Source organism: Acomys russatus, chromosome 19 (assembly GCF_903995435.1).
Source record: "Acomys russatus chromosome 19, mAcoRus1.1, whole genome shotgun sequence".
Lineage (NCBI taxonomy): Eukaryota > Metazoa > Chordata > Mammalia > Rodentia > Muridae > Acomys > Acomys russatus.
This window is the reverse complement of record NC_067155.1, coordinates 52,458,956-52,482,797: the sequence shown is the minus strand read 5'-3', so window position 1 is coordinate 52,482,797 and position 23,842 is coordinate 52,458,956. Positions and strand designations below refer to the sequence as shown.

Here is a 23,842-nt window from a genome sequence, read left to right as displayed (position 1 = left end):
TATTGTTAAAGATTGTGGCCCCCGGGTTGTAGCAAGGGAGGCCAGGCCAGAGACAGTGAGTGGCCCCACATGTATTGGCTGTAGACACAACAAAGTCCTCAGAGGCTGCTGAGGACATGGAGGTTTTGTGTAGTGTTTGTGTGTCCTAGGAGACTGGTATTTACTTGAGGATTTTTCTTCTTCTGTTGTGAAGAGGACCTGAATGAGAAGACAACAGAGAACAACGAACAGCGAGAAGAGATCATTCGCCTCAAGCAAGAGAAAAGTTGTCTGCATGACGAATTAACTTTTACTGGTAAAAGAATTAGATTGAAGTATTTGAATAGTTGAATGTTTGTAGCTTCAGCTTTTTGTCATAGGCTAGAGGACCTTCCTCAAAATAGGCTTTTGGGTATTTTCCCTGTGCCTTTTGAAGAATCAGTAAGGACTGGGCCTGAGTTTTAACATTTTTATTCTTGCTGGGTGGTGGTGGCGCACACCTTTAATCCCATCACTCGGGAGGCAGAAGCAGGTGGATCACTGTGAGTTCGAGGCCAGCATGGTCTCCAATGCGAGTCTAGGACAGCCAGGGCTACACAGAGAAACCCTGTCTTGAAAAACCAAAATATAAAAAAATAAAAAATAAAAAAGTTTTAAATTCTCCTTCCATGTAGCCATTTATCTTCCTACATTCTTATCCAGCTTGAGTGGGTCATTATGTTTTGATAAAAAACACAATATTCCTGCTGGAAAGCCCATTACAGGGTAGGAGAGTAGCTCAGTTGGTGGAGTGCCTGCCCAGTAACAAAGCCCTGGGTTCAGTCACCAGCAGCATCTGGGCCTGGTGGCATATGACTTATAATTCCAGAACTTGGGAAGCAGAGGCAGAAGGATCAAAAGTAACATCATTTGATAAGAATCTTATGGAAACAATTGTGATTTCAAAGGGCTGGGATATAACCCTGAGTGTATAGTATTTACCTAGCACTGGACTTGGGCTCCAGCACTAAAAACCTTTATGATTTCAGCAGTCAGTTTTTCACCTTAATTACCTATGGTTACTAAGTCAGGAAAACACTAATGTGTATTGCTTTATTGGCCTAACTCAAAGTGAGAAAGCTAGGTATGACTTGTCCTCGTCAGTAAGTGTCAGAGGCAATCATTCAGCCTTTCCCGCCGCTCACTATGTCCCCAGCCTTCCCCTTGCCTATCCGGCCTCAGATTATCACTAGTGGCGTCCTCTCCCTTATCACTGTGGGCTCCTTTAGCTTGTATGTACCCCGACCTGTCAGCGTTTCCCTCGGCTCTCAGGTAAGCCGTTGTGTTAGGAAAATCATAGATACAGAGGGAAAATTTCAAAGAGAAAATTAAGATGAACATTTTTGGTCCAGTCATTCCTCTCTTCAAAACCCCTCATTTTAAGATGAAAATGAATTCCTATAGTTTAACGGGAACAACATTACTTTAGAATTTTCAAATACAAAGGAATCCTTATTTTAATCTTTTTTTAAGGATTGCCAGTTTCACCACTAGAGGTCATCGTGTTCATTATTTCTAGGATTTCTGTCTTAATTATGTCTTGTGTATAACTAAATACACACTGTATTTGCCACTTTACAGTTGAAATCAGACAGTCTGGGTCAGTATGAATGTGATTCCACTAAAGCTGAGACACAAGACACAGAGAATTATAACTAAGCAAATGCTACAAACAAAGACACTGATTGATTTCTCTAGTGTATTTTGAGGTATATTACCTAAGGTAAATGTTATGCAAGCCTTCAACTACCTGTATATTATATTAAAATCATACATACATACATACATACATACATACATACATACATACATATGACACTGCATGGGAAGGTCAGAGGATACAGTTAGTTTACAGGCTAATTTATACCACCAGCTCCCAATTTGGTCTTGAACTGAGACTTATAGGTGTGTGCCATCACGCCCAGTCTACCCTTGATTCATAAATATTAAAGCCTCTTTGGTTTATAAAATATATGAGACTTGTTAAATAAAACTATAATCCATTTTGGCAAATAATTTTTTTAATTTTTTAAAAATTTATTTTTATGTATATGAGTGCTCTGTCTACATGTACACCTGCATGCCAAAAGAGGGGATTAGAGGGTATAGATGGTTGTGAGCCACCAGGTGGTTGCTGGGAACTGAACTCAGAACCTCTGGAAGAGCAGACAGTGCTCTTAACCGCTGAGCCATCTCTCCAGCCCCTTGGCAAATAATTCTTAAAAACATTTCCTCAACTGAAGATAATCATGCATCATTGTTTGGAAAACAATGGTTGTTTGTTTGTTATGTTTGTTTACTTGTTTTGATTTTTCAAGATAGGGTCTCTCTGTCTAGTCTTGGCTGTCCTGGACTCATTTGTAGTCCAGGCTGGCCTCAAACTCACAGGGATTCTCCTGCCTCTGCCTCCTGAGTGTTGGGCTTGTTTGTTTGTTTGTTTGGGTTTTTTTTGCACGTTTTAATTATGAAAGTGAGCTGAGGGGCTGGGGATGTAGTTCACTGTGCACAGGGCTTGCCTGCTATACCTTGGGTTATTCCCCAGCATCACAAAAACCAAGGTATAACTGGGTCTGGTGGCATCACCTTCTATCCTAGCAGGCGGAGGCAGGTGGATCTCTATGAGTTTGGGGCCAGCCTGGTCTACATAGTGAGTTCCAGAAAGCCAAAACTACATAATGAGACCCTGTCTCAAACAAACAAGCAACAACAAAACAATGAAAAAAACTCAAAATGCCTGTCTGTTGTGGTATAGGTACACACTTGTAATCTCAGAGGGATCAAGAATGCAAGGCTAGCTTCAGTTATGTAGTCAGTTTGAGGACAGCCTTGATTGTGTGAGACCCTCTATTAAAAAGGACAAACAGCGAGTGCAGAATTAAGTAAATGAAAAAGGATTGAGCATATATATGTAGCTCAGCAGTTGAGTGCCTGCATAGTATACACCAGACCCTGGATTCAGTACTCAGGGAAACAAAAATGAGTGAAGTAACCAAGTATTTTAATGTGGTAACATGCTATCAAGTTCTATGGAAGTACTATGGCAGAAACTTGACACGTTTTCTTCAAAATTGGAAATTGTTCTAAAGTTTTACTTTCAAGTTCAAGAATTTGTTTCCTCTTGTTGAAGATGAAGTTCTTTACATAGGCTTCGCTATGTACCAATTGGTCATAAGAAGTTTGCAAAGAGGATGATTTTAGTGTGTCTTGACTTCTGGGAATGGAGGCTTGTTTCCTTAAGCCCTACCTCAAGTTACAGTGAGTAAAAGGCAGAGGTAGCCTTAACCAGACTCAGACCCCATACCCCTCCCCTCCATGCTGTCTTGTGCTCAGGTAGAGCTATTAGCACAACTTCCCTTTTTGGTTTCTGTAACCAACTTGTTGAAATAGACAGACTCACTCCACTCTGATCCCTCAGCTTAGCAGCCTTGTATACCACTGTCTAGACTGAGGAAGCATGGCTGTTGCTGCTGGAATTGCTTCAGATGCAACGGGAGGTTGTTCTAAAATGCAGCGTTAAACTGGGTATGGTGGCACACACCTGTAACCCCAGCCTTTGCAACACAGAGGAGCTTAATGCTTACCTGAATTACATAAGAGCTCTGTGAAAAGTGGAGCTGGGTAGGTAGCTCAGTGGTGAAGAGAACTTGCTCTGTAATCCTGAGGACCAGAGGGACCCCAGTGCCCAGCACTAAGCTGGGTATCCCTGAAATTACCCAGCTCTGAGTGGAACAGAGACTGGAGGGTCCTTGGGGCTTGCTGGCTTCTAGCCTAGCTAAACCCCCGTTCAGCCAGCCTCAGGGAGAGACTTTGCCTTACAGTAGTAGGTAAAGAATAGGCTCTAGAGAGGGCTCATCCAGGAAAAGCCGCTGGCTGCCAAGTCTGAGAATCTGGGTTCAATCCTTGAGAGCTACATAGTGGAAGGAGAGAACTGATTCTTGCAAGTTGCTAACTGATTTCCACATGCATAACTTTATGTATAAGTAAGTAAATGAACAAATAAATGTAGGCTGGCAAGATGGTTCAGTGGGTAAAAATGTTTGCTGCCGTGGCTGATGATAGACTGAATTTAATGCCCAGAACCCACATTGTGGAAGAAGAGAACTAAGTCCCAAATCCTCTGACCTCCATAAGTGTGCCATAGTGCATGTGTACTGCAGTTACTTATAAAAATAAACACAGTAAGTCAATAACTATTTGCGACTTTAAAAAATGCAGGTGACCCCTAGGGAAGAGCCCCTAATCGGTTATCACATATCAAGTGGTCAGCCTTGAAATCATATACAGCCAAGTAACATTATATTGACTGAGCAGGTTGTGTGTATAAAAAACCACAAAGAATAAGAGGCCATGAGTTTAAAAGAGAGTAAGAGGGATACATGGGAGGGATTAGAGAGAGGAAAGGGAAAGGAGGAAATAGTGTAATTTTATTTCACTTTTAAAAGAATTACCATTTAAACACTAGGTGGGAAGTGATAGAGGATGACGCCTGATGCTTCCTCTGCTCTCCAGCCATCTTGGACACACTCATGCACATACACACTGATAACAAATAGGAGTAAATCCTAACCACAAAATTACACCAACATCAGAGACTAATGTTAAATTCAATTTTTTTTGTTTATTGTAGGTTTTGTTTGTTTTGAGTCGAGGTCTTATGTGGACAAGGAAGCTTTGAGCTCCTCATTCTCTTGCCTCCACTCCCAAGTGTTGGGAGTATAGGCGCACACCCTAACACCAGCTTCTAAAGTTAGTCTATTTACCTTTTTAAAAATGTGTATGAGTGTTTGCCTGATTGTATATCTGTGCACAGTCCCAAAGGAGACCAGAAAGGGCATCAGATGCCCTGAAACTGAAGTTACAAATGATTGTTATCTGCCATGTGGGTGCTGGGAACTGAACCAAGTCCTCTGTAAGTACAGCCAGTGCTCTTAACCACTGAGCCATCTCTCCAGCCTCCAAAAGTTGATTTTAATTGAGTCATAATTGAGAACATTACCTAGCAATGTAGTTCAGTATTGAAGCACTCTCCTAGCATGCTCCAGGCCTAGATTTGATCCCTAACACCACTGATAACAGTAATAACACTACCATATATTTATGAAGTACAATATGTTAATTTAACACGCACATATCATGTTTAATACTATTGTAGTTGAAATGAGAATATGCCCAATAGACTCATATGTTTGAATACTTGGTGCCCAGTTGGTAGAATTGTTTGGGAAGGATTAGGAGGTGTGCCCTTGTTGGAGGAGGTATGCCACTGGGGGTGGGCTTTGAAGTTTCAAAAGCCCATGTCATTCCTAGTGAGCTTTCTCTGCCTCGCTTTCTCTCTTTTTTTAAGATTTTATTTTATTTCTTAAGATATATTTATTTATTATGTATACAGTGTTCTACCTGCATGTATGCCTGCAGGCCAGAAAAGGGCACCAGATCTCATTGTAAATAGTCATGAGCCATCATGTGGTTGCCAAGAATTGAACTGAGGACCTCTGGAAGAGCAGCCAGTGCTCTTAACCTCTCTGCCATCTCTGCAGGCCAAAGATTTTATATTTTTATTTTAAATTCTGTGTGTGTGTGTGTGTGTGTGTATTTGTGTCAGTATGTGCATGTGATCACAGTGCTCTTGAGGCCAGAAGAGATCATAAGATCCCCTGGGGTTGGAGTTACAGGCAGCTGTGAACTGCCTGACATGGGTGCTGGGAACTGAACTCTGGATCTCTGGAAGAGCTTTAAGCACCCCTAACCACTGAACCATCTCTCCAGCCCTTTCTCTGATTCCCACCGTGATAATCATGGGCTCTAACCCTTTGGAATTGCAAGCCACCAATAAGCTCTTTCTACTATGAGTTGTCTTGGTCATGGTGTCTCTTCACAGCAATAGAAAGCAACTAACTAAAGTACTAAGTGTTAAGGAAAGTAACTAAGATAAATACCAAATAATCTCATTTTTATCTCTTTGTATTTTTTTAAAAGATTTGCTTATTATGTATACAGTGCTCTATCTGCATGTGTGTCTACTGATGCCAGGAGAGGGCATCAGATCACATTACAGATGGTTGTGAGCCACCATGTGGTTGCTGGGAATTGAACTCAGGACCTCTGGAAGAGCAGCCAGTGCTCTTAACCTCTGAGCCATCTCTCCAGCCCCTCTTTGTATTTTTTTAAGTGAAACATTTATTGCTGATGGAGTTGTGTGAATCAAATCAATTTTTTTTTCTTATTTTTTTTTTCCTTCTGAGACAGGGTTTCTCTGTATAGCCCTGGCTGTCCTGGAACCCGCTTTATAGACCTGGCTGACCTCGAACTCAGAGATCCTTCTGCTTCTGCCTTCCGAGTGCTGGGATTAAAAGCGTGTGCTATCACCACCTTGTTCAGATCAATTCTTATGTACACTGTTAATGTATGTTTGGGGATAGTACTTTGCTTTTTTTTTTTTTTTTTTAGACCTTTGCTTTTATACCTTTATAGTACCTTTTATCTATATACTCCTTTTTTTTTCAATCCATGTGCTAATTAAGCACTCTACTACTGAGCCATATCCCCACCTCTAAAAATAACTTCTTCTTATATTTTCATAATGTATTAATTGGGGTCCTTCTATGTTGCCAAGGCTTTCTCCAACTGTTGGCTCAAATAGTTTTCCTGTGTCAGAGTCTGGAGTAGCTGGGATTACAGGTGCACATCACCAAACCCAGTTAGTTTAAAACAAATTCCTAGAACTGGAGAGATGGCTCAGCAGTTAAAAGCACTGACTATTCTTCCAGAGAACCTAGACTCAATTACCAGCATCTACATGGTGGCATATACATGGTGGCTGACAGATCACAATTGTCTGTAACTGCACTTCCAAGGGATCTGGTGCTTTCTTCTGCCCCAAAGGCATGTGTGATACACATACATACATGCAGGCACTCACATACATATAATTGAAAAGGTTAAATCTGTAAAAATAAAATGAGCCCTTAGCCAAGGATGGTAGGACACCATAATCCCAACAGTCTGAGGCTCCAACAAGATCACAAGTTCAAGGCCAGCCTAATAAAGGGACCCTGTTTCAGTAAAGATGAAGACCACTCTTCAATACTTTTCAAGCTTTGGGGTGTTTGTTTTTGGTTTTGTGGTTTTTGGATTTTGGTTTTGAGTTGGTCTCATGTAACTCAGGCTAGCCTTGAACTCCTGAGTTTCTCATATCCATCTCCCACACAATGGGATTACAGTTGTGTGCTCCCATGCCTGGCTTGCTTTCATGGTTTTTGTGTGCATATTTTCTTTTTTTTTGTAATCTTTTTAAAAATAATTTATTTAATCTTATGTACATTGGTGTGAGCGTCTTAGATCACCTGGAACTGGAGTTACAGACAGTTGTGAGCTGCCATATGGGTGCTGGGAATTGAACCTGGGTCCTTTGGAAGAGTAGACAGTGTTCTTAACTCCTGAGCCATCTCACTAGCCCCTGCATATTTTCTTGGAAGCATGAGCATATACTTTAAATCCTTTGTTGACTTAGCATTAATTACATTGTACATTTTCTTGTTTCATGAAGGATCCAGTCAGAATCACAGATTAAAAAGCTCTTCCCAGTGAGGCATTCTGCAGTTTTTAAGTTTAAGAACCACAACAAAAGTGTTAGTTGCTAAATCTTTAGAACCTGAGAGGTGTGTGTTGATATTGCTGATGAAAAATGTCGCTTTTGTCCTTATACAGTTGAAAGAGAAAAGAGGAAAGATGAGTTACTTGATATTGCAAAGTCAAAGCAAGATCGCACAAATTCAGAGCTGCACATTCTGAGACAGGTATGTCCCAGCCGTCCACTGTGACCACAGGTGGCAAGTGTTGGGGAATTAGGAAACCATCTGCCTGTTGATAGTGTGTCTGTGTGTGTGTGTGTGTGTGTGTGTTGTTTGTTTGTTAGTTTGTGAACTATCACCACCCAGCACCTCTTCATTTTGTTGTTGCTGTGTCCTGGATCTTGATTACATCAAACATACATTGTATTTAGCATAGCAGATTGTCTTGGCTGTGGGAATTAATGGTTAGGAGGAGAGATTTATGGAAATATCCTTTTGCAACCATAGGAAATAGAAACAGTAAAACAAACCGTCTGGTCTGTTGTAGGATTTCTCTCTCTCTCTCTCTCTCTCTCTCTCTCTCTCTCTCTCTCTCTCTCTTTGTTTTTGTTTTTCTTTTTTTTAATTTATTTTTATTTTATGTGCATTGGTGTTTTGCCTGCATGTATGTCTGTCTGAGGGTGTCAGATCTTGGAGTTATAGACAGTTGTGAGCTGCCTTATGGGTGCTGGGAATTGAACCCTGGTCCTTTGGAAGATCAGTCAAGGCTCTCAACCACTGAGCCATCTCTCCAGCCCTTTTTTTTTTTTTTTTTTGGTTTTTCGAGACAAGGTTTCTCTGTGTAGCCTTGGCTGTCCTAGACCAGGCTAGCCTCAAATTCACAGTGATCCATCTGCCTCTGCCTCCCGAGTGCTGGGACTAAAGGCATGCACCACCACTCACGGCTGTTGTAGGATTTCAAAGTGGCAAACTGTTAATTCAGTTTGGTTTTGTTTTTATTGTATTTATTTGTTGATGTCTCTGGCAGATTTACGCAAAACAACAGAGTGACCTGCAGTTTCTTAATTTCAATGTAGAAAATTCTCAGGAATTAATACAGATATATGACTCAAAGATGGAGGAGGCAAAAGCTCTGGAATGCAGGTAATTTTAGCTTATGCTATTGGTGTTGGTTTTCACTTCCTCAGTAGGTCAGTTTTAGTCTGTATTCACTGTAAGCCAGTACTTGCTGCTGTTTCCTGTACAGTGGGATAGAAATCTGTGTACACTAGTAATTACAATGATCCTAGTGTTACGGGGACATGATGTAAGAATTTTAGGTGTGATCCACAGATGTCAACTAGTCATCTAACACATAAAATCATGGAACAGATTTGTGTGTCTGCGGGTAAAAGGCTCTGAGGTGGAGTAGACACTACAGAGATAGCCAGGCTATTCATTAATACTGCACTCACAGTATTAGGCACTGGGCTTACCATAGGGAATCAGATCTATGGGACTTGGTACCTGCCTAAAAGAATAATGCAAAAAAAAAAAAAAAAAAGAAGAATGCAAAGAATATCATCAGTGGCTGTAGCAGGAGCTGTTAGTAGGAGGCATCCTTTCCTCATGGCAAGAGTTGTGGGGATGATTGTAAAACTGACACTTGAAGAATGATTTGATAACGCAGATAAATTGCCACAGCTGAAGTCTATCTCCTTTCTTTTTTGTTGTTGTTTTTCAAGACAGGGTTTCTCTGTGTAGTGTTGTCTGTCCTGGACTCACTCTGTAGACCAGGCTGGCCTTGAACTCACAGAGATCCACCTGCCTCTGCCTCCCAAGAGCCGGGATTAAAGGTGTGCACCACCACTCCCTGGTTGGCTGGCCTGCCTTTCTGCCTGCCTTCCTGCCTTCCTTCCTTTCTTCCTTTTTAATGTTTTTGCAATATGTTCTCACTAAGTTGTCCTGGCTGGTATTAAAACTAACAGCAGTCTTCCTCTTTACTGGGATTATAGGCCTGTGTTGGCATGCCTGACTAAAGCCATTGTACTTTTCAGGAAGAGGGGTTGGGGAGTCCCTAGTCTGCAGGGAACTATGAGTCTGAACTAGACTGGCAATGACTGGTGACTCAAGTTCCTTTCCCTGGGAAAGCTGGAGTTAGTAGCTACAGGGACAGGATGTGAGAGGCTGTAACTGTAGCTGGCAGTAGGATTCACTACACTAGGCTGTGCTTCTGTCCTGAAGCCCTTTGCACAAGTTGCCACTCAGTGTTCTTTTTCAAGCCTTTGAGATACATCTTTTTCCTCTTTGAGCTTTATTGCCACTGGGAGGGATGCATTGGGCGAGTTTTGTTCCTTAGAAGTGAGTGGTTCATGTGTGCCTAGAGGGTCAGCTCCCAAGGTAATGGCACTTAACCCACCAAGCCTGAAGACCCGAGTTCAATTTCTAGCCCCATATGAGGAGGGAGAGAAACAACTGCTGTAAGTTGTCATCTGACTTCCGTATTCTCCCCTACACAACAAAATCAATCAATAAATGCATAAAGTTTTTTTTTAAGTGGTTCCTGTCATGATGGAAAGAAAAGCTGTGTTTTCTAAGGGATCAGAATTGCTGAATACAAGCCAGGCATGGTGTGTACATCTGTATTCCTTGTTCTCTAGAAGACATGTATTCCAGGGGTTTCTAGGCCAGCCTGGGCTACAATGTGAGACTGTGTCTCAAATCAAGCAGGTAGAGTCCCTGATAGGACAACCTTAGAGGAGGCATGGAAAAGGTGTAGTTAACTGGTGTAGCAGTCTTGACTTTGTTGCCATGTTTTGATATAAACACAATGAGTGAGGGATGAATGGTGGGGGTGGGGTGGGGGCTGTGGGCTGGAGTCAGAAAGGCTTCCTGTAGGAGGTGGGGCTGGAATTGGGCTTGGAAAGTCAGACTAGTGGGTTTTCGTGGGACTTAGACCTAGTAATAAGGCATCGGGGAGGTAAGACTAGTAGATGCTAGTATCAAGTCTATCTTATAACTCCTATTTTTTTGTAATGCCACTGTAGCAGAGACATGTGTTTATCAGACCTTGACAATAACTACCCAAAAATCGATATTAAGAGAGAGAGAAATCAGAAGTCATTGGTTAAGGATCAAAAGTTTGAGGTCACGTTGGCTCAGCACAATAGGTCAGACAAGAGCTCTTGTGACGCATGCAAAGAGAAGAAGCTACAGGTTAATGCTTCATTTGGGGAAAAAAGTGTAATTGATCTCTCATCTCTATTTACCAAAGACTTACTGGAGAAACAAAAGTCTTGGTCTCTGGGTGGAAAAATCCAGACTGAACCCGAAAGTAAAGTTACACTATGCAAGATTCATACAAAATCACCCAAAATCAATGAAGTGGAGCCTGAGATGGAAGAGAAGCAGCTCGCAGAGACATCCGTCTCGCTGGCTGATGAGAGGCAGTGGCATGACATCAGCGTTTACCTGGGCCTTTCCAACTGCTCGGCCTTAAAACAGCCGGAAAAGCCCAATGGGGACTGCCATGACCCTGCAGAAACTTCTGAAATCTCATGCTGCACCCAAAATGAAGTCTGTATAGGTGACAGTGACCTGTGTGAGCCCAAGTGCTGCCACCCGAGCAACAACATCATCGAAGCCCCGGGGCACATGACCGACGTAGAGTGGATGAACATTTTCAAGCCTTCCAAAATGCAAAGGATTGTTCACCACAAAACCGTGTGCACTTGTTCAGGAGGTGGCAGTGGAGTGAAATATAATTCCTCAGCAAGGTTAGTAGTGTTCACATCTGTAAACACAGGTGCATAAACAGCAATAAGCACAGGATGGGCTGCAGTAGAGAGAAAGCACTGCCAACTGTGGTCTACTTAAGACAAACCTTTCGCCGGGTGTTGGTGGCGCACGCCTTTAACCCCAGCGCTCAGGAGGCAGAGGCAGGTGGATTGTTGTGAGATCGAGGCCAGCCTGGTCTACAAACCATCTAGGACAGCTAAGGCTACACAGAGAAACCCTATCTCCAAAAAAAAAAAAAAAAAAAAAGACAAACCTTTTGCTTTTTTCCTTTTCCTTGGGGTGTAGACACTCAATGTAAGGAAGGAGACATTATAGACTCCAGTGGAGAGTTCACACTGAGGGCAGCTTCTGAGGCAGAGGTTTTGCTTAAAAACAAAACCAGTTCTGAGTTGAGCAAAGATGTTTTATTAGAAAACAAGCAGGTCACTGTGCAGAGTGGAAATGCTGTTCTGGAGCATTCCTCGCCCCAGGATGCTTTCCAATTGACAGGCCCAGACTTCAGTATAGACCCCGAGTCACAGTTGTCTGTCCTTGTCAAGGACACTTCCCATGTTACTTACCCACAATGCCCCTCTTCTGTGTATAGCTCATAGCCTGTTTGCAATTTTTCATTGCCCTGGCTTTCTTAGTTTCTGAATATTAGAAACTAATATTTAGTGAAAGACAGAACTTTGGTGTTTAACAAGCTGATAAAAGTAACTGGCTTTTTTCCAAAGACAATTAGTATATGCTAAATTATTCAAGCTTGTCTTGTTGTTAGAACTGCTAATCTTATGGCTGAGTGGCACTGTAATAATGCCATTATTTTTAAGTAAAGCATAGCTCTTGAGAGCACAGGAAGGATGAAGTTTCTATGTTGAAAGCCTATTTTAGTCACTGCATTGACTTTCACAGGACTTCATGAGTAAAATTTTTAGTACTTACAGTATGGAGGGCATTCTTTGGGCCTTTAAAAAAGCTTGAGTCATTAAGAACCATACAGATATTCTGCTAAGTATAAAATTAAAAGTTGTTTGCCATACTAAATGTTATTAAGTCACTTGGTTTTTAAAAATCTTTGGAAGGTTGCAAGTATCAGGAAGTAGCTGTCAGTGCCTATGAGCAAGATCTTGTGTGTGTGAGACTGGGAATGACAGGGGCTTTGTTCATGCTGGGCAGGGGCTCTACCACCAAGCTACAGCCTTGAGTGCCCCCAACACTCCTTATTTATAAGGGGAATGTCTGCGTCGGGTAGTTTGAGAGGACTGTGTGTGTGTGCACACATATGTACATATATATTAAATTTAATGTATAAGTAAATTCAAACATAGCATTGAGGGTTTTTCTTCAAGGCCTCTTTGACCTTACTAACTTCAGTAATTTAAATATCAACTTGTTCTGCCAGCTGATCCTCATGCTCAAGAGTGATTAAGTGGAAAAGATAGTGATGTTTTCCTATTTCCCTCAGGTTACAAGAACCTGTGTATCCACTTTATTATCTAAGTAAATGTTCACATTTGTGCCCCATTCCACTTAACAAGTGAGGGCTGTTTGTGAGAGGGGACCACAGGCACCTGCCTTCCTGTGTTTCCTGAGATCCTGTACCTGCAGCCCAGGTGCTACAAAGGCAGGGGCATGTGTCAGTTTCAGAAGCCAAAAGACTAGCTTTTCCCCACTGAGCCTTATATTGTTATTGGTACCTATCCTGCCTTCTATATTTTTTCACTAAAACTTACTTTCTTTTATTTCAGGGTTTGAACCCAGGGCTGAAAATACTAAGCAACTGCCTTACTAGTATGCTTGCACCCCTAGCTTCTGTATTTAAAAGGAAAAAATTAACCTCATTTATCTGTTTGTGTGTGCATGCCACAACACTTGGAGTTCAGAGGACAACTTGTGGGAGTTGGTTCTCTCTTCCACCCTGTGCATTCTAGAGATTAAATCAGTTCCCAGGCTTGGTGGCAAGCAGCTTTATCCATTGAGCATTGAGCCATCTTGGTGGCCTTTGGTGTGTGTGTGCTCCTGTGTGTGTGTGTGTGTGTGTTTGCCTTTGGAGGCCAGTAGAGGGTGTCAGATCTCTGGAAGCTAGAGTTGCAGGTTGCTGTGAATGACCATGTGGGTGCTAAGAATGAGCTTGAGTTTTTCCAGACAGGGTTTCTCTGTGTAGCCTTGGCTGTCCTGGATTCCCTGTGTAGAGCAGGCTGGCCTCCAACTCACAGTGATCTACCTGCCTCTGCCTCCTGAGTGCTGGGATTACAGGCGTGTGCCACCACGCCCCACAAAGCACATACTCTTAATCAGTGAGCCATTTATCTAGCCTTTTCAAGGAGGGAAATTCCGTATTCTTATGGTTATCCTGAACTATATATTTTAATTCTTACTTGCACAAATGTGCATTAATATATAATACCCTATCCAGATCTACATTATTGCATTCAACCTTGACTCCTTCATTTCAAAAACACATTTAAGCTAGAGATAGTAATGCACGCTTGTTAGCCCAGCACTCCAGAGGCTGTGGTGGAGGAGGGTGAGTTCTAGGCCAGTGGGCTTCATGACAAGTTTGAAGCCATCTTGGACTGCATAGCAAGACCCTGTGACTTTCTGTTCCCTTTTTATTTTGTCTTCAGACAGCATTTCACTTGGCCCCTAGGCCAGCATGGAACTTACTGTGTACCTCAGACTGGCCTAAACTTGTTGGTTGATTGTCTTCCTGCTTTAGCTTCCTTATGAATACTGGGGGTATACGTATGAGCACCTTTAGCAGTGGCGCACGCCTGTGATCCCAGCACTCTGGGAGGCAGAGGCAGGAAGAGCACTGTGAGTTCAAGGCCAGCCTCATCTATGAAGTGAGTTCAGGACAGCCAAGGAAACCCTGTCTTGAAAAACCAAAAAAAAAGCCGGGTGTGGTGGCGCACGCCTTTAATCCCAGCACTCAGGAGGCAGAGGCAGGCAGATCTCTGTGAGTTCGAGGCCAGCCTGGTCTACAAAGTGAGTCCAGGACAGCCAAGGCTACACAGAGAAACCCTGTCTTGAAAAACCAATAAAATAAAACAAAACAAACAAACAAACAAAAACAAAAAAAAGTACGAGCACCCAGGCTTTTTACTTTGTCCTCGTTACATACTTTTTAGGTGTATGAGTGACTTTTGTGACACTATTTCTCTTTGGTCTTATTGTTTGCAGTGAGCTCATTGCCACTAGGCCTCCTCAGTGTTTGGATTCCTCAAGATCTGCTGAAAGAGAAGATGAGTCAGAGGCCCCTCCTGACAAACGAACCTCAGTCAAGAGTGTGTTCATCAGCAAAGATGCAGCAGCATCCAGTGAAAAGGTTTATGCTTTGCGTGAAAGTTCCCAGTTTGTTCAAGTAAAGTTTCTCCTCAACCCACTTTTATTCTTCTGTAGCATGGTTGCTTAATTTTGACTGTTTCTAGATCTTTATAGTCACAGGTGTTGTGTGACTGAACTATCTCATACACTGGAGTTAATGTTTGCTGCTCTTGGACCCAGGTTTGGTGGCTTACAACCATCTTTATGTATTTATTTATTTATTTATTTATTTATTTTTTACAACCATCTTTAAATCCAGTTTCAGAAATCCTCTTCTGAACTTCATAGATACCAGGCACGCATGTACACATACATGCAGACAAAACACTCATACACATAAAATAAAATACATCTAAATGGTGGGTTTAATGTTTTTTTGTTTTGTTTGTTTTTGAGACAGGGTCTCTGTACATAGTCCTGGTTGGAGCTCACTATGTAGAGCAGGCTAGCCTCAAACTTAGAGATCTCCCAACTCTTGGCACATCTGGCACTAAATTTGTTTTAATTCATACGCCTTTAAGGTTACTTGAAAATTTTTATTCTTTCACAATTTTATACACACATCACACACACATACATTCTCTCTCTCTCTCTCTCACACACACACATCACACACACATACATACTCTCTCTCTCTCACACACACACACACATCACACACACATACATACTCTCTCACACACACACACACACATCACACACACATACATACTCTCTCTCTCTCTCACACACACACACACACACACATCACACACACATACATACTCTCTCTCTCACACACACACACACACACACATCACACACACATACATACTCTCTCTCTCTCACACACACACACACACACACACACATCACACACACATACATACTCTCTCTCTCTCTCTCTCTCTCACACACACACACACACACACACACACACTTTGCTCTTATTCGTTCCCCTTTGTCTTCTCATCCCTTTTTAGGTCCTTTTCTTTTCCTTTCTTTTTTTCTGAGACAGGGTTTCTTTATATAAACCTGGCTGCTCTGGAACTCATTCTGTAAGTCAGACTGTACTTGAACTCAGAGATCTGCCTGCCTTTGCCTCCCTCCTGAGTGCTGGGATTAGTGGTGTGTGCCACAACTGCTGGTCTTACTTTTTTTTTTCTTCCTCCTTCTCCTCTTTCTTTTTTTTTGGAGTTAGGGTTCCTCTATGTTTCTATGTAGCTCTGGCTGTCCTGGAACTCACCATGTAGACCAGGCTGGCCTCAAACTCACAGAGATCCATCTGCCTCTGCCTCCCATGCTGGGATTACAGGTATGCACCACCACGCCTGACTTTCTTTTTTCTTTTTCTTTTTTTAATGTACAAATCTGGTAGGAAAGAAGGAAAACACTGCAGAAGTAATGCATACCTTTATCCTGCCACTCTGTAGACAGAGGCAGGATGACTGTGAGCCTGAGTTGACTTGGGCTACATAGTGAGTTCTGGGCCAGCCTGGGCTACAGAGTGAAAGGCTAGTCTCAAGAAACCAAAAAGGAAGCCGGGCAGTGGTGGTGCACAGCTTTAATCCCAGCACTCGGGAGGCAGAGGCAGGCGGATCCCTGTGAATTTGAGGCCAGCCTGGTCTACAGAATAAGTCTAGGACAGCCAAGGCTACACAGAGAAATCCTGTCTCGAAAAACCAAAAAGAAAAAAAAAATAGAAAGAAACCAAAAAGGAGCTGGTGATATGGCTACCTCATTTTACATTTATTTACTTATTTCATTGTAGAGTGTTTTTGTTTTGGGGTAAAGGCAATCACAGCCAAGCCTGACAAATTGAATCCAAGCACCTGAATCCACTGGGTAGACATAGAAAACTGGCTTTGCAAAGTTTTCTTCTGACCTCATGCCCTGGAACATACACTTTCTACACACAAAATGAACAAATGTTTTGTTTTAAATAAAGGTTGTCTATATGGCTCAGAGAAAAAGGTGCTTGCCACCAAGCCTGACAGCCTGAGTTTGGTTCCTAGAACTTACATGCTGGAAAGAGTACAGACTCTTAATTTTCTGCTTGAGAACTGACTCTTTTTCTTTTCTTTTTTTCTTTTTTTTAAAGATTTATTTATTGTGTATATAGTCCTCTGCCTGCATGTACACCTGCAGGCCAGAAGAGGGCGTCAGGTCCCATTATAGATGGTTGTGAGCCACCATGTGGTTGGTGAGAATTGAACCCAGGACCTTTGGAAGAGCAGACAGCCCTTAACTGCTGAGCAATCTCGTCAGGCCCAGAGCCAACTCTTTCACCTTGTCCTTTGATCTTCAATCTCAAAAAAACAAAAACAACCCCCCCCCAAATAACAATAAAAATAGAATAGCAAGATTAAATTAAAGTGCATCTCACCCAGGCACACCTTTAATTCCCCCACTTGGGAGGCAGAGGCAGGTGGGTCTATGTGAGTTCAAGACCAACCTGTTCTACAAAGCAAGTCCAGAATACCCAGGGCTATTACACAGAGAAACCCTGTCTCAAAAAACCAAGAAAGAAAAAAAAAATTAAGGTACATATCCACATATTCTACAAGCCCACATACCTTTAGTGTCAAGGTTCTATTTTGCAGTTACTTTAACTTGCTGATTATGACTTGAAGTTTGGGGGGTTTTGTTTGTTTGTTTTTTAAAGATATGGTCTCATTATGTAGTCCTGGCTGGCCTAGAATTCATTATGTAGACTAGGCTAGACTTGAATTTACAGAGATCTGTCTGCTGAGTACTAGAATTAAAGGTGTGTGCTACCATATCCATCCTGGATTGATGTTTATATTTAGGAAAGCCAAACAATGCCTAGGAATTTTTTCTTATAATTAGTCATAATAGGTTCTGTTTGGGTTGTATTATTTTACTGCATAGGTTATAAGGAGTAAAATGAATAGAGTATATTTTATAATATATACCTGATATAATAAGATATATATATATATATAAACAAGGTGAACAAGGTGGTGCACGCCTATAATCCCAGTACTCGGGGAGGTAGAGCAGGTGGATCGCTGTGAGTTCAAGGCCAGCCTGGTCAACAAAGACTAGGACGGCCAAGGCTACACAGAGAGACCCTGTCATGGAAAAACAAACAAAAAACAAAACCAAAACAAAATATATATATATAGTATAACTAATGTCTAACTTAAGTTGACATCTGTGTCTGTAAGTTGTGATTGTGCAAAAACACTTGAAAATGCCCCTCTGCTCACAGTGCTGACTGCATTGTTTTCTCAGGATGACTTTTCTCCTACCAGTAAGCTCCAGCGCCTGCTGGCCGAGTCTCGGCAGATGGTTACGGATCTAGAACTGAGCACACTGCTGCCCATCAACTGTGAGAATCTCAAAAGAAGTGTGCGTTCCCTTTTCTTTTTCTTAAAAAAAAAAATCGTGTGTAGGTGTATGTGCAGGAAGGGTGTGTGTGTGTGTGTGTGTGTGTGTGTGTGTGTGTGTGTGTGTGTGTGTGTGTGTGTGTGTGTGTGTGTCTAGGCCAGAAGACAACTTCAGTGTTGTTGCTCAGGAGCTGTCTGCCTTTTTGTTAGAGACAAGGCCTCTCACTGGGACCTAGAGCTTGATGACTAGGCTAGTCTTGCTGGCCAGAAAGTCCTGGAGATCCAGCTGTCGTCACCTCCCCAGCACTGGGCTTTTCAGAGCATGTACCACATCTCACATCTGGCTTTGATGTGGGTGGTAGGGATCAAACTCAGGTCCCTATGCTTGTGTGGCAGGCACTTACTGACTGTCCTGTGTCCCCAGCCTAGATCCCCTTTTCTTGGGCCATACAGCAATTGGGTCTGAATATGGAGGTAGCTGTTCTGATAGAAGGAAGGTTTCAAGAAGAGAGGCAGTGTTGAGAAAAAGCCATGCTGTGGGGCTAGAGACAAACCAGAAAAGAGCCCACCACGTTAAGAAGCAAATGCCTTACCCTCCACACACATTCTTGGAGAGGTTTTAAAACACATAAGGGTTCATATTTAATTTTTGTTGTTTTGGGTTTTGTTTGTTTGTTTGCTTTGAAACAGGGTCTCCCTTTGTAGCCCTGGCTGTTCGGAACTATGTAGACCAGGCTGGCCTCAAACTCACAAAGGTCCTCCTGCCTCTGCTTCTGAGTGCTGGAGTTAAAATTGTGCCCTACCATGTCTGACTCCAAATTTTCAAATTTAAAGTACACACAAGATTTTTTAAAAAGACTTATTTTATTTATTATGTACACAGTGTTTTGCCTGCTATACACCAGAAGAGGGCCCCAAATCTCATTAGAGATGGTTGTGAGCCACCATGTGGTTGCTGGGAATTGAACTCAGGACCTTTTGAAAGAGCAACCAGTGAGTATTCTTAACCTCTAAGCTATCTCTCCAGCCCCCTGTACACAAGATTTTAGGAACATACAAAAGTAGGGGAAAATGCAATTGTTCATCTCTAACAACCACCTTGGCTTTTAAATTTTATCTTTCTTCTCTGTATATTTTACATTTGTTTACTTTTGTGTGTTTAAGACAGCATCTTACCCTTAACCTTGGCTAGTCTGGAATTAATATGGAGACCACACTGGCCTCCCACTCATGGAGATCTGCCTACCTCTGTCTCCTTAATGCTGGGACTAGTCTATGCCAATATGCCTGGCATTTCTGTGTTTTCTTGTGTGTGCGTGTGTTTGAGAGAGAGAGAGAGAGAGAGAGAGAGAGAGAGAGAGAGAGAGAGAGAGAGAGAGAGAGAGGGAGAGAGCGCGCGAGCAGGCATGTGCCACAGTGCATGTGTATGAGTGTGTGCTGGGGTAAGTCAGGGCAACTGTGGGTGTTGTTTCCCTCCTTCCAGCTCAGGCCATCAGGCTTAGCACCAAGTGCCTTTGCTGAGCCATCTCATCACTGGCTCTCTCTCTGCTTCCCAAGAGCATTTTAGAGCACATTTAAGACATAGCCTTTCACTCATGTGCATCTCTTTCAGGAGTGTAATTTCTTTGGAAGGGTGGGTGTAGGTCTCACTATGTAACTAGCCCAGAACTCACCATCCTCCTGCCTCTGCTTCCTAAAGTACAAAGATTACATGCATGTGGTGCCATACTCAGTAGATGGGGACATTGAAAAAAACAACCATGACGTCACCACACTCAAGAAACCAACTGTGGAGCCTCAGTCTCTTCTAATCACTACCCTACAGTAGCTCTCTCCACGCACATGACAAATTTTTTTTCTCTTTGTTGCATTGCTTCCCCTAAAGTCTCCCCAAACACAATTCATTGTTCCCCCTCTCCTCCTTCCTTTTTTCTCTTCTTTCTTTTCCTTTTCCTTTGTTGTAGACATGGTCTCTGTGTAGCCCTGGTGGTCCTGGACTCTCTATGTAGATGACACCACAGGTCCATCTGCCTCTGCCTCCTGAGTGTTGGTACCAAAGGAAGTGTGCTCCTGCTCCCAGCCACCCCTTTCATTCTTTCTTTATATTTTTTGTTTTGAGGCTGGGATAGAACTATTCTGGATCTTACCGTCTTCCCTCACTGTACTGTACAGCACTTTTCTCTATAATTCCTTTACCCTGATGTTTAGATCTAGGGCTTGACTAGATTCACCTACTAAGCTATCTGCCTCGCTCAAAAGCTGTCATGTTTCAGAGCTCTGGGTTTGGCTATTTCTTCTGAGCATAATAAGATTTTGTTTGGTTTTGAATGATTATTAGTATTTAATAATGATTTATAATTTTATATACTCAGTGGTTACTCCTTAACCAGGTATATACCCAAATAACCACACAGAGAGGCTAGAGTATACTTAATTAGCCTAAAGCACAATACTGAGCGGTAATTACTCCATCCTAAGCCTCCAAGTTAATATAGTTTCCTCCCATTCAGATTTCTCACATTATTATTGCTTTTTACTCATATCCTAGGTCCAACTCACTTCTCTTGCCGCTTCCCAGTCCTTTCCATGTGCGTCCCTTTCCCTCCTCTGTCTCTTCTCCCTTCACTGGACCAGGACGTCCACTCTATTCTTTGTTATTGCTCAGTTTTGGCTAGTTGGCTTTTATTGGTAATACAGAGAACAAATGGTGACATGTTTACACAAACTTCAGACAAGGGAATCTTAGAATACACATCACAATGCAGTGTTGGGATTGAAACTAGATAGTGTGGTGGAGAAATCAGCATTTGAATGAACAAGGGTAAACTGTGCACAGACCACAAGAACATTATGCCAACAGTTTGACTTTGTTTTTCAAGACAAGGTTTCTCTGTGTAGTCCTGGCTGTCCTGGAACTCACTCTGTAGACCAGGCTGGCCTCAAACTCATAAAGATCCACCTACCTCTGCATCCTGGGTGCTGGGATTAAAGGCATGTGCTACCACCACCATGGTACATAGTAAGATTTCAACAGCAATTGTATAAGCTGCCTGCTAGACACTAGACTTGATCTCTATTCTCTAATTGTGGAATAAGAGCTCAGAACTTTGGGGATGGAGAGATGGCTCAGAGGTTAAGAGCACTGGCTGCTCTTCCAAAGGTCCTGAGTTCAATTCCCAGAAACAACATGGTGGCTCATAACCATCTATAATGAGACCTGGTCCCCTCTTCTGGTGTGCCGGTAGAACACTGTATTCATAATAAATAAATACATCTTAAAAAAAGAAAGAGCTCAGAACTTACACCTCATTTTAGAGTCAAGGTACATTCCTTGGACATGCTATCTGTGTAGTTAAAGATGTTTGAAGGCCATTTCAGTTAAACTGACTTCGTATCTCTGACCAAAACTCCCAAATACATTTTTTTAAAAAGTCTACAAGAATACTATCCAGTAAAAATAATTGTACTGATTATGTATGGCTGAGTGTGCACATGTGTGGAGGCCAGAGGACAATTGCAGGAGGGAGTTCTCTCCTTCTGCCATGTAGGCGCTGGTGACTGAACTCAGCTCCTCAGGCGTGGCAGCAGGTTTCCTTACCCCTGAGCCACGCCACCAACCCCCGCATTGTTTTCCTAGTAAAGTAACATTGCTGTTAGTGTAGCTCAGTAGTATAGTGTATTTTGGGCATATACAAGGCCTGGGTTCCATCTCCATGACTAAGAAACAGCCCCCAAACAAAACAAACAAAAAATACCAAATTTTACTCAAGTATAATTTACATATAACAAAATGAAAATAATTGATTATGATACTGATGTGGGTCTGGGAGATGGCCCAGTGGATAAGAGTTATAAAAGCATGAGGACCTGAGTTCAAATTCCCAGTGCCCACATAAAACGCCAAGTGTGGACGTGTGCTCTGTCCTCTAGTACAGTGGGAGTCAGAGACAGAGGAGCCTGAAGCTTGTTGGCTGCCAGCTCAGCTATAGATTCAGTGAGAGACTCGGTCTCAAAGGAATATATAGCAAAGTGAGATGTCCTTCCCTGGCCTTTAGTCATATGCATGGGTGCTCAACCTGCACACCTGCGTACAGTACACACATACACACACACACATACACACACACACACACATGCACACTCATGTATGAACACACATTCACACACATAAGATGTCTTTTTCCTTGTCTTTGGTACATTGGTCCTTTGTTCTTTGTTGCCAATTAATATTCCATTATATGATATGTGTGCATGTGGGGGTGCACTCGTATGTGCATTATATGATATGTGTGCATGTGGGGGTGCACTCGTATGTGCATTATATGATATGTGTGCATGTGGGGGTGCACTCGTATGTGCATATATGATATGTGTGCATGTGGGGGTGCACTCGTATGTGCATTATATGATATGTGTGCATGTGGGGGTGCACTCGTATGTGCATTATATGATATGTGTGCATGTGGGGGTGCACTCGTATGTGCATTATATGATATGTGTGCATGTGGGGTGCACTCGTATGTGCAGTATATGATATGTGTGCATGTGGGGGTGCACTCGTATGTGCATTATATGATATGTGTGCATGTGGGGGTGCACTCGTATGTGCATTATATGATATGTGTGCATGTGGGGGTGCACTCGTATGTGCATTATATGATATGTGTGCATGTGGGGGTGCACTCGTATGTGCATTATATGATATGTGTGCATGTGGGGGTGCACTCGTATGTGCATTATATGATATGTGTGCATGTGGGGGTGCACTCGTATGTGCATTATATGATATGTGTGCATGTGGGGGTGCACTCGTATGTGCATTATATGATATGTGTGCATGTGGGGGTGCACTCGTATGTGCATTATATGATATGTGTGCATGTGGGGGTGCACTCGTATGTGCATTATATGATATGTGTGCATGTGGGGGTGCACTCGTATGTGCATTATATGATATGTGTGCATGTGGGGGTGCACTCGTATGTGCATTATATGATATGTGTGCATGTGGGGGTGCACTCGTATGTGCATTATATGATATGTGTGCATGTGGGGGTGCACTCGTATGTGCATTATATGATATGTGTGCATGTGGGGGTGCACTCGTATGTGCATTATATGATATGTGTGCATGTGGGGGTGCACTCGTATGTGCATTATATGATATGTGTGCATGTGGGGGTGCACTCGTATGTGCATTATATGATATGTGTGCATGTGGGGGTGCACTCGTATGTGCATTATATGATATGTGTGCATGTGGGGGTACACTCGTATGTGCAGGGGCAAATGCAGGGGCAGGTCAGAGAACAGTGTTGGGTGGTATTCCTGAGGTGCCGCCCACCATTTTTTGAGAGAAGGTCTCCTACTGGAATTTAGCAAGTAGGCTAGTATGGCTGGTCAGTGATCCACCTCTCTCTGCCTCCCCAGCTCTGAGATTACAAGCCCATTCTAAGACACGTGTACTTTTTAAAGGATTGCTCTTATGAGAACGAGCATTTGGCCTGCATGTGCTGCGCACTATGTCTGTACAGTGCTGTGGAGGCCAGAAGGTTTATATGCGATTTTATCTTTTCTCTCAGGTATAACCCAGAGCTCCATGGGTGTGGACCTGCGTGTCTGTATATTTATCTCCATCAGAGTTTCTATCATGGTACACAATGGTTGATCACTTATACTACAGAGGCACCTCAGCAACAACCTTGAATGAAACTGAGAGGAAAGTGCAGGGAAAGGCACAAATCTGTTGAAAACTTGGTTTGAGGGCTGGAGAGATGGCTCAGAGGTTAAGAGCACCAGCTGCTCTTCCAGAGGTCCTGAGTTCAGTTCCTAGCA

General features: G+C 42.6%; 1 protein-coding gene across 1 annotated transcript in view; it reads left to right on the top strand.

Annotated features, from left to right (window-relative positions):
* Positions 1-23,842, top strand: part of Ccdc62 (coiled-coil domain containing 62) — a 46,990-nt gene that overhangs the window by 17,767 nt on the left and 5,381 nt on the right. Inside the window, 6 exon segments of the mRNA XM_051161495.1 lie at positions 194-295; positions 7,726-7,814; positions 8,617-8,732; positions 10,616-11,344; positions 14,532-14,676; positions 17,913-18,029. Of these exon segments, the coding sequence (XP_051017452.1) occupies positions 194-295; positions 7,726-7,814; positions 8,617-8,732; positions 10,616-11,344; positions 14,532-14,676; positions 17,913-18,029 (1,298 nt within the window).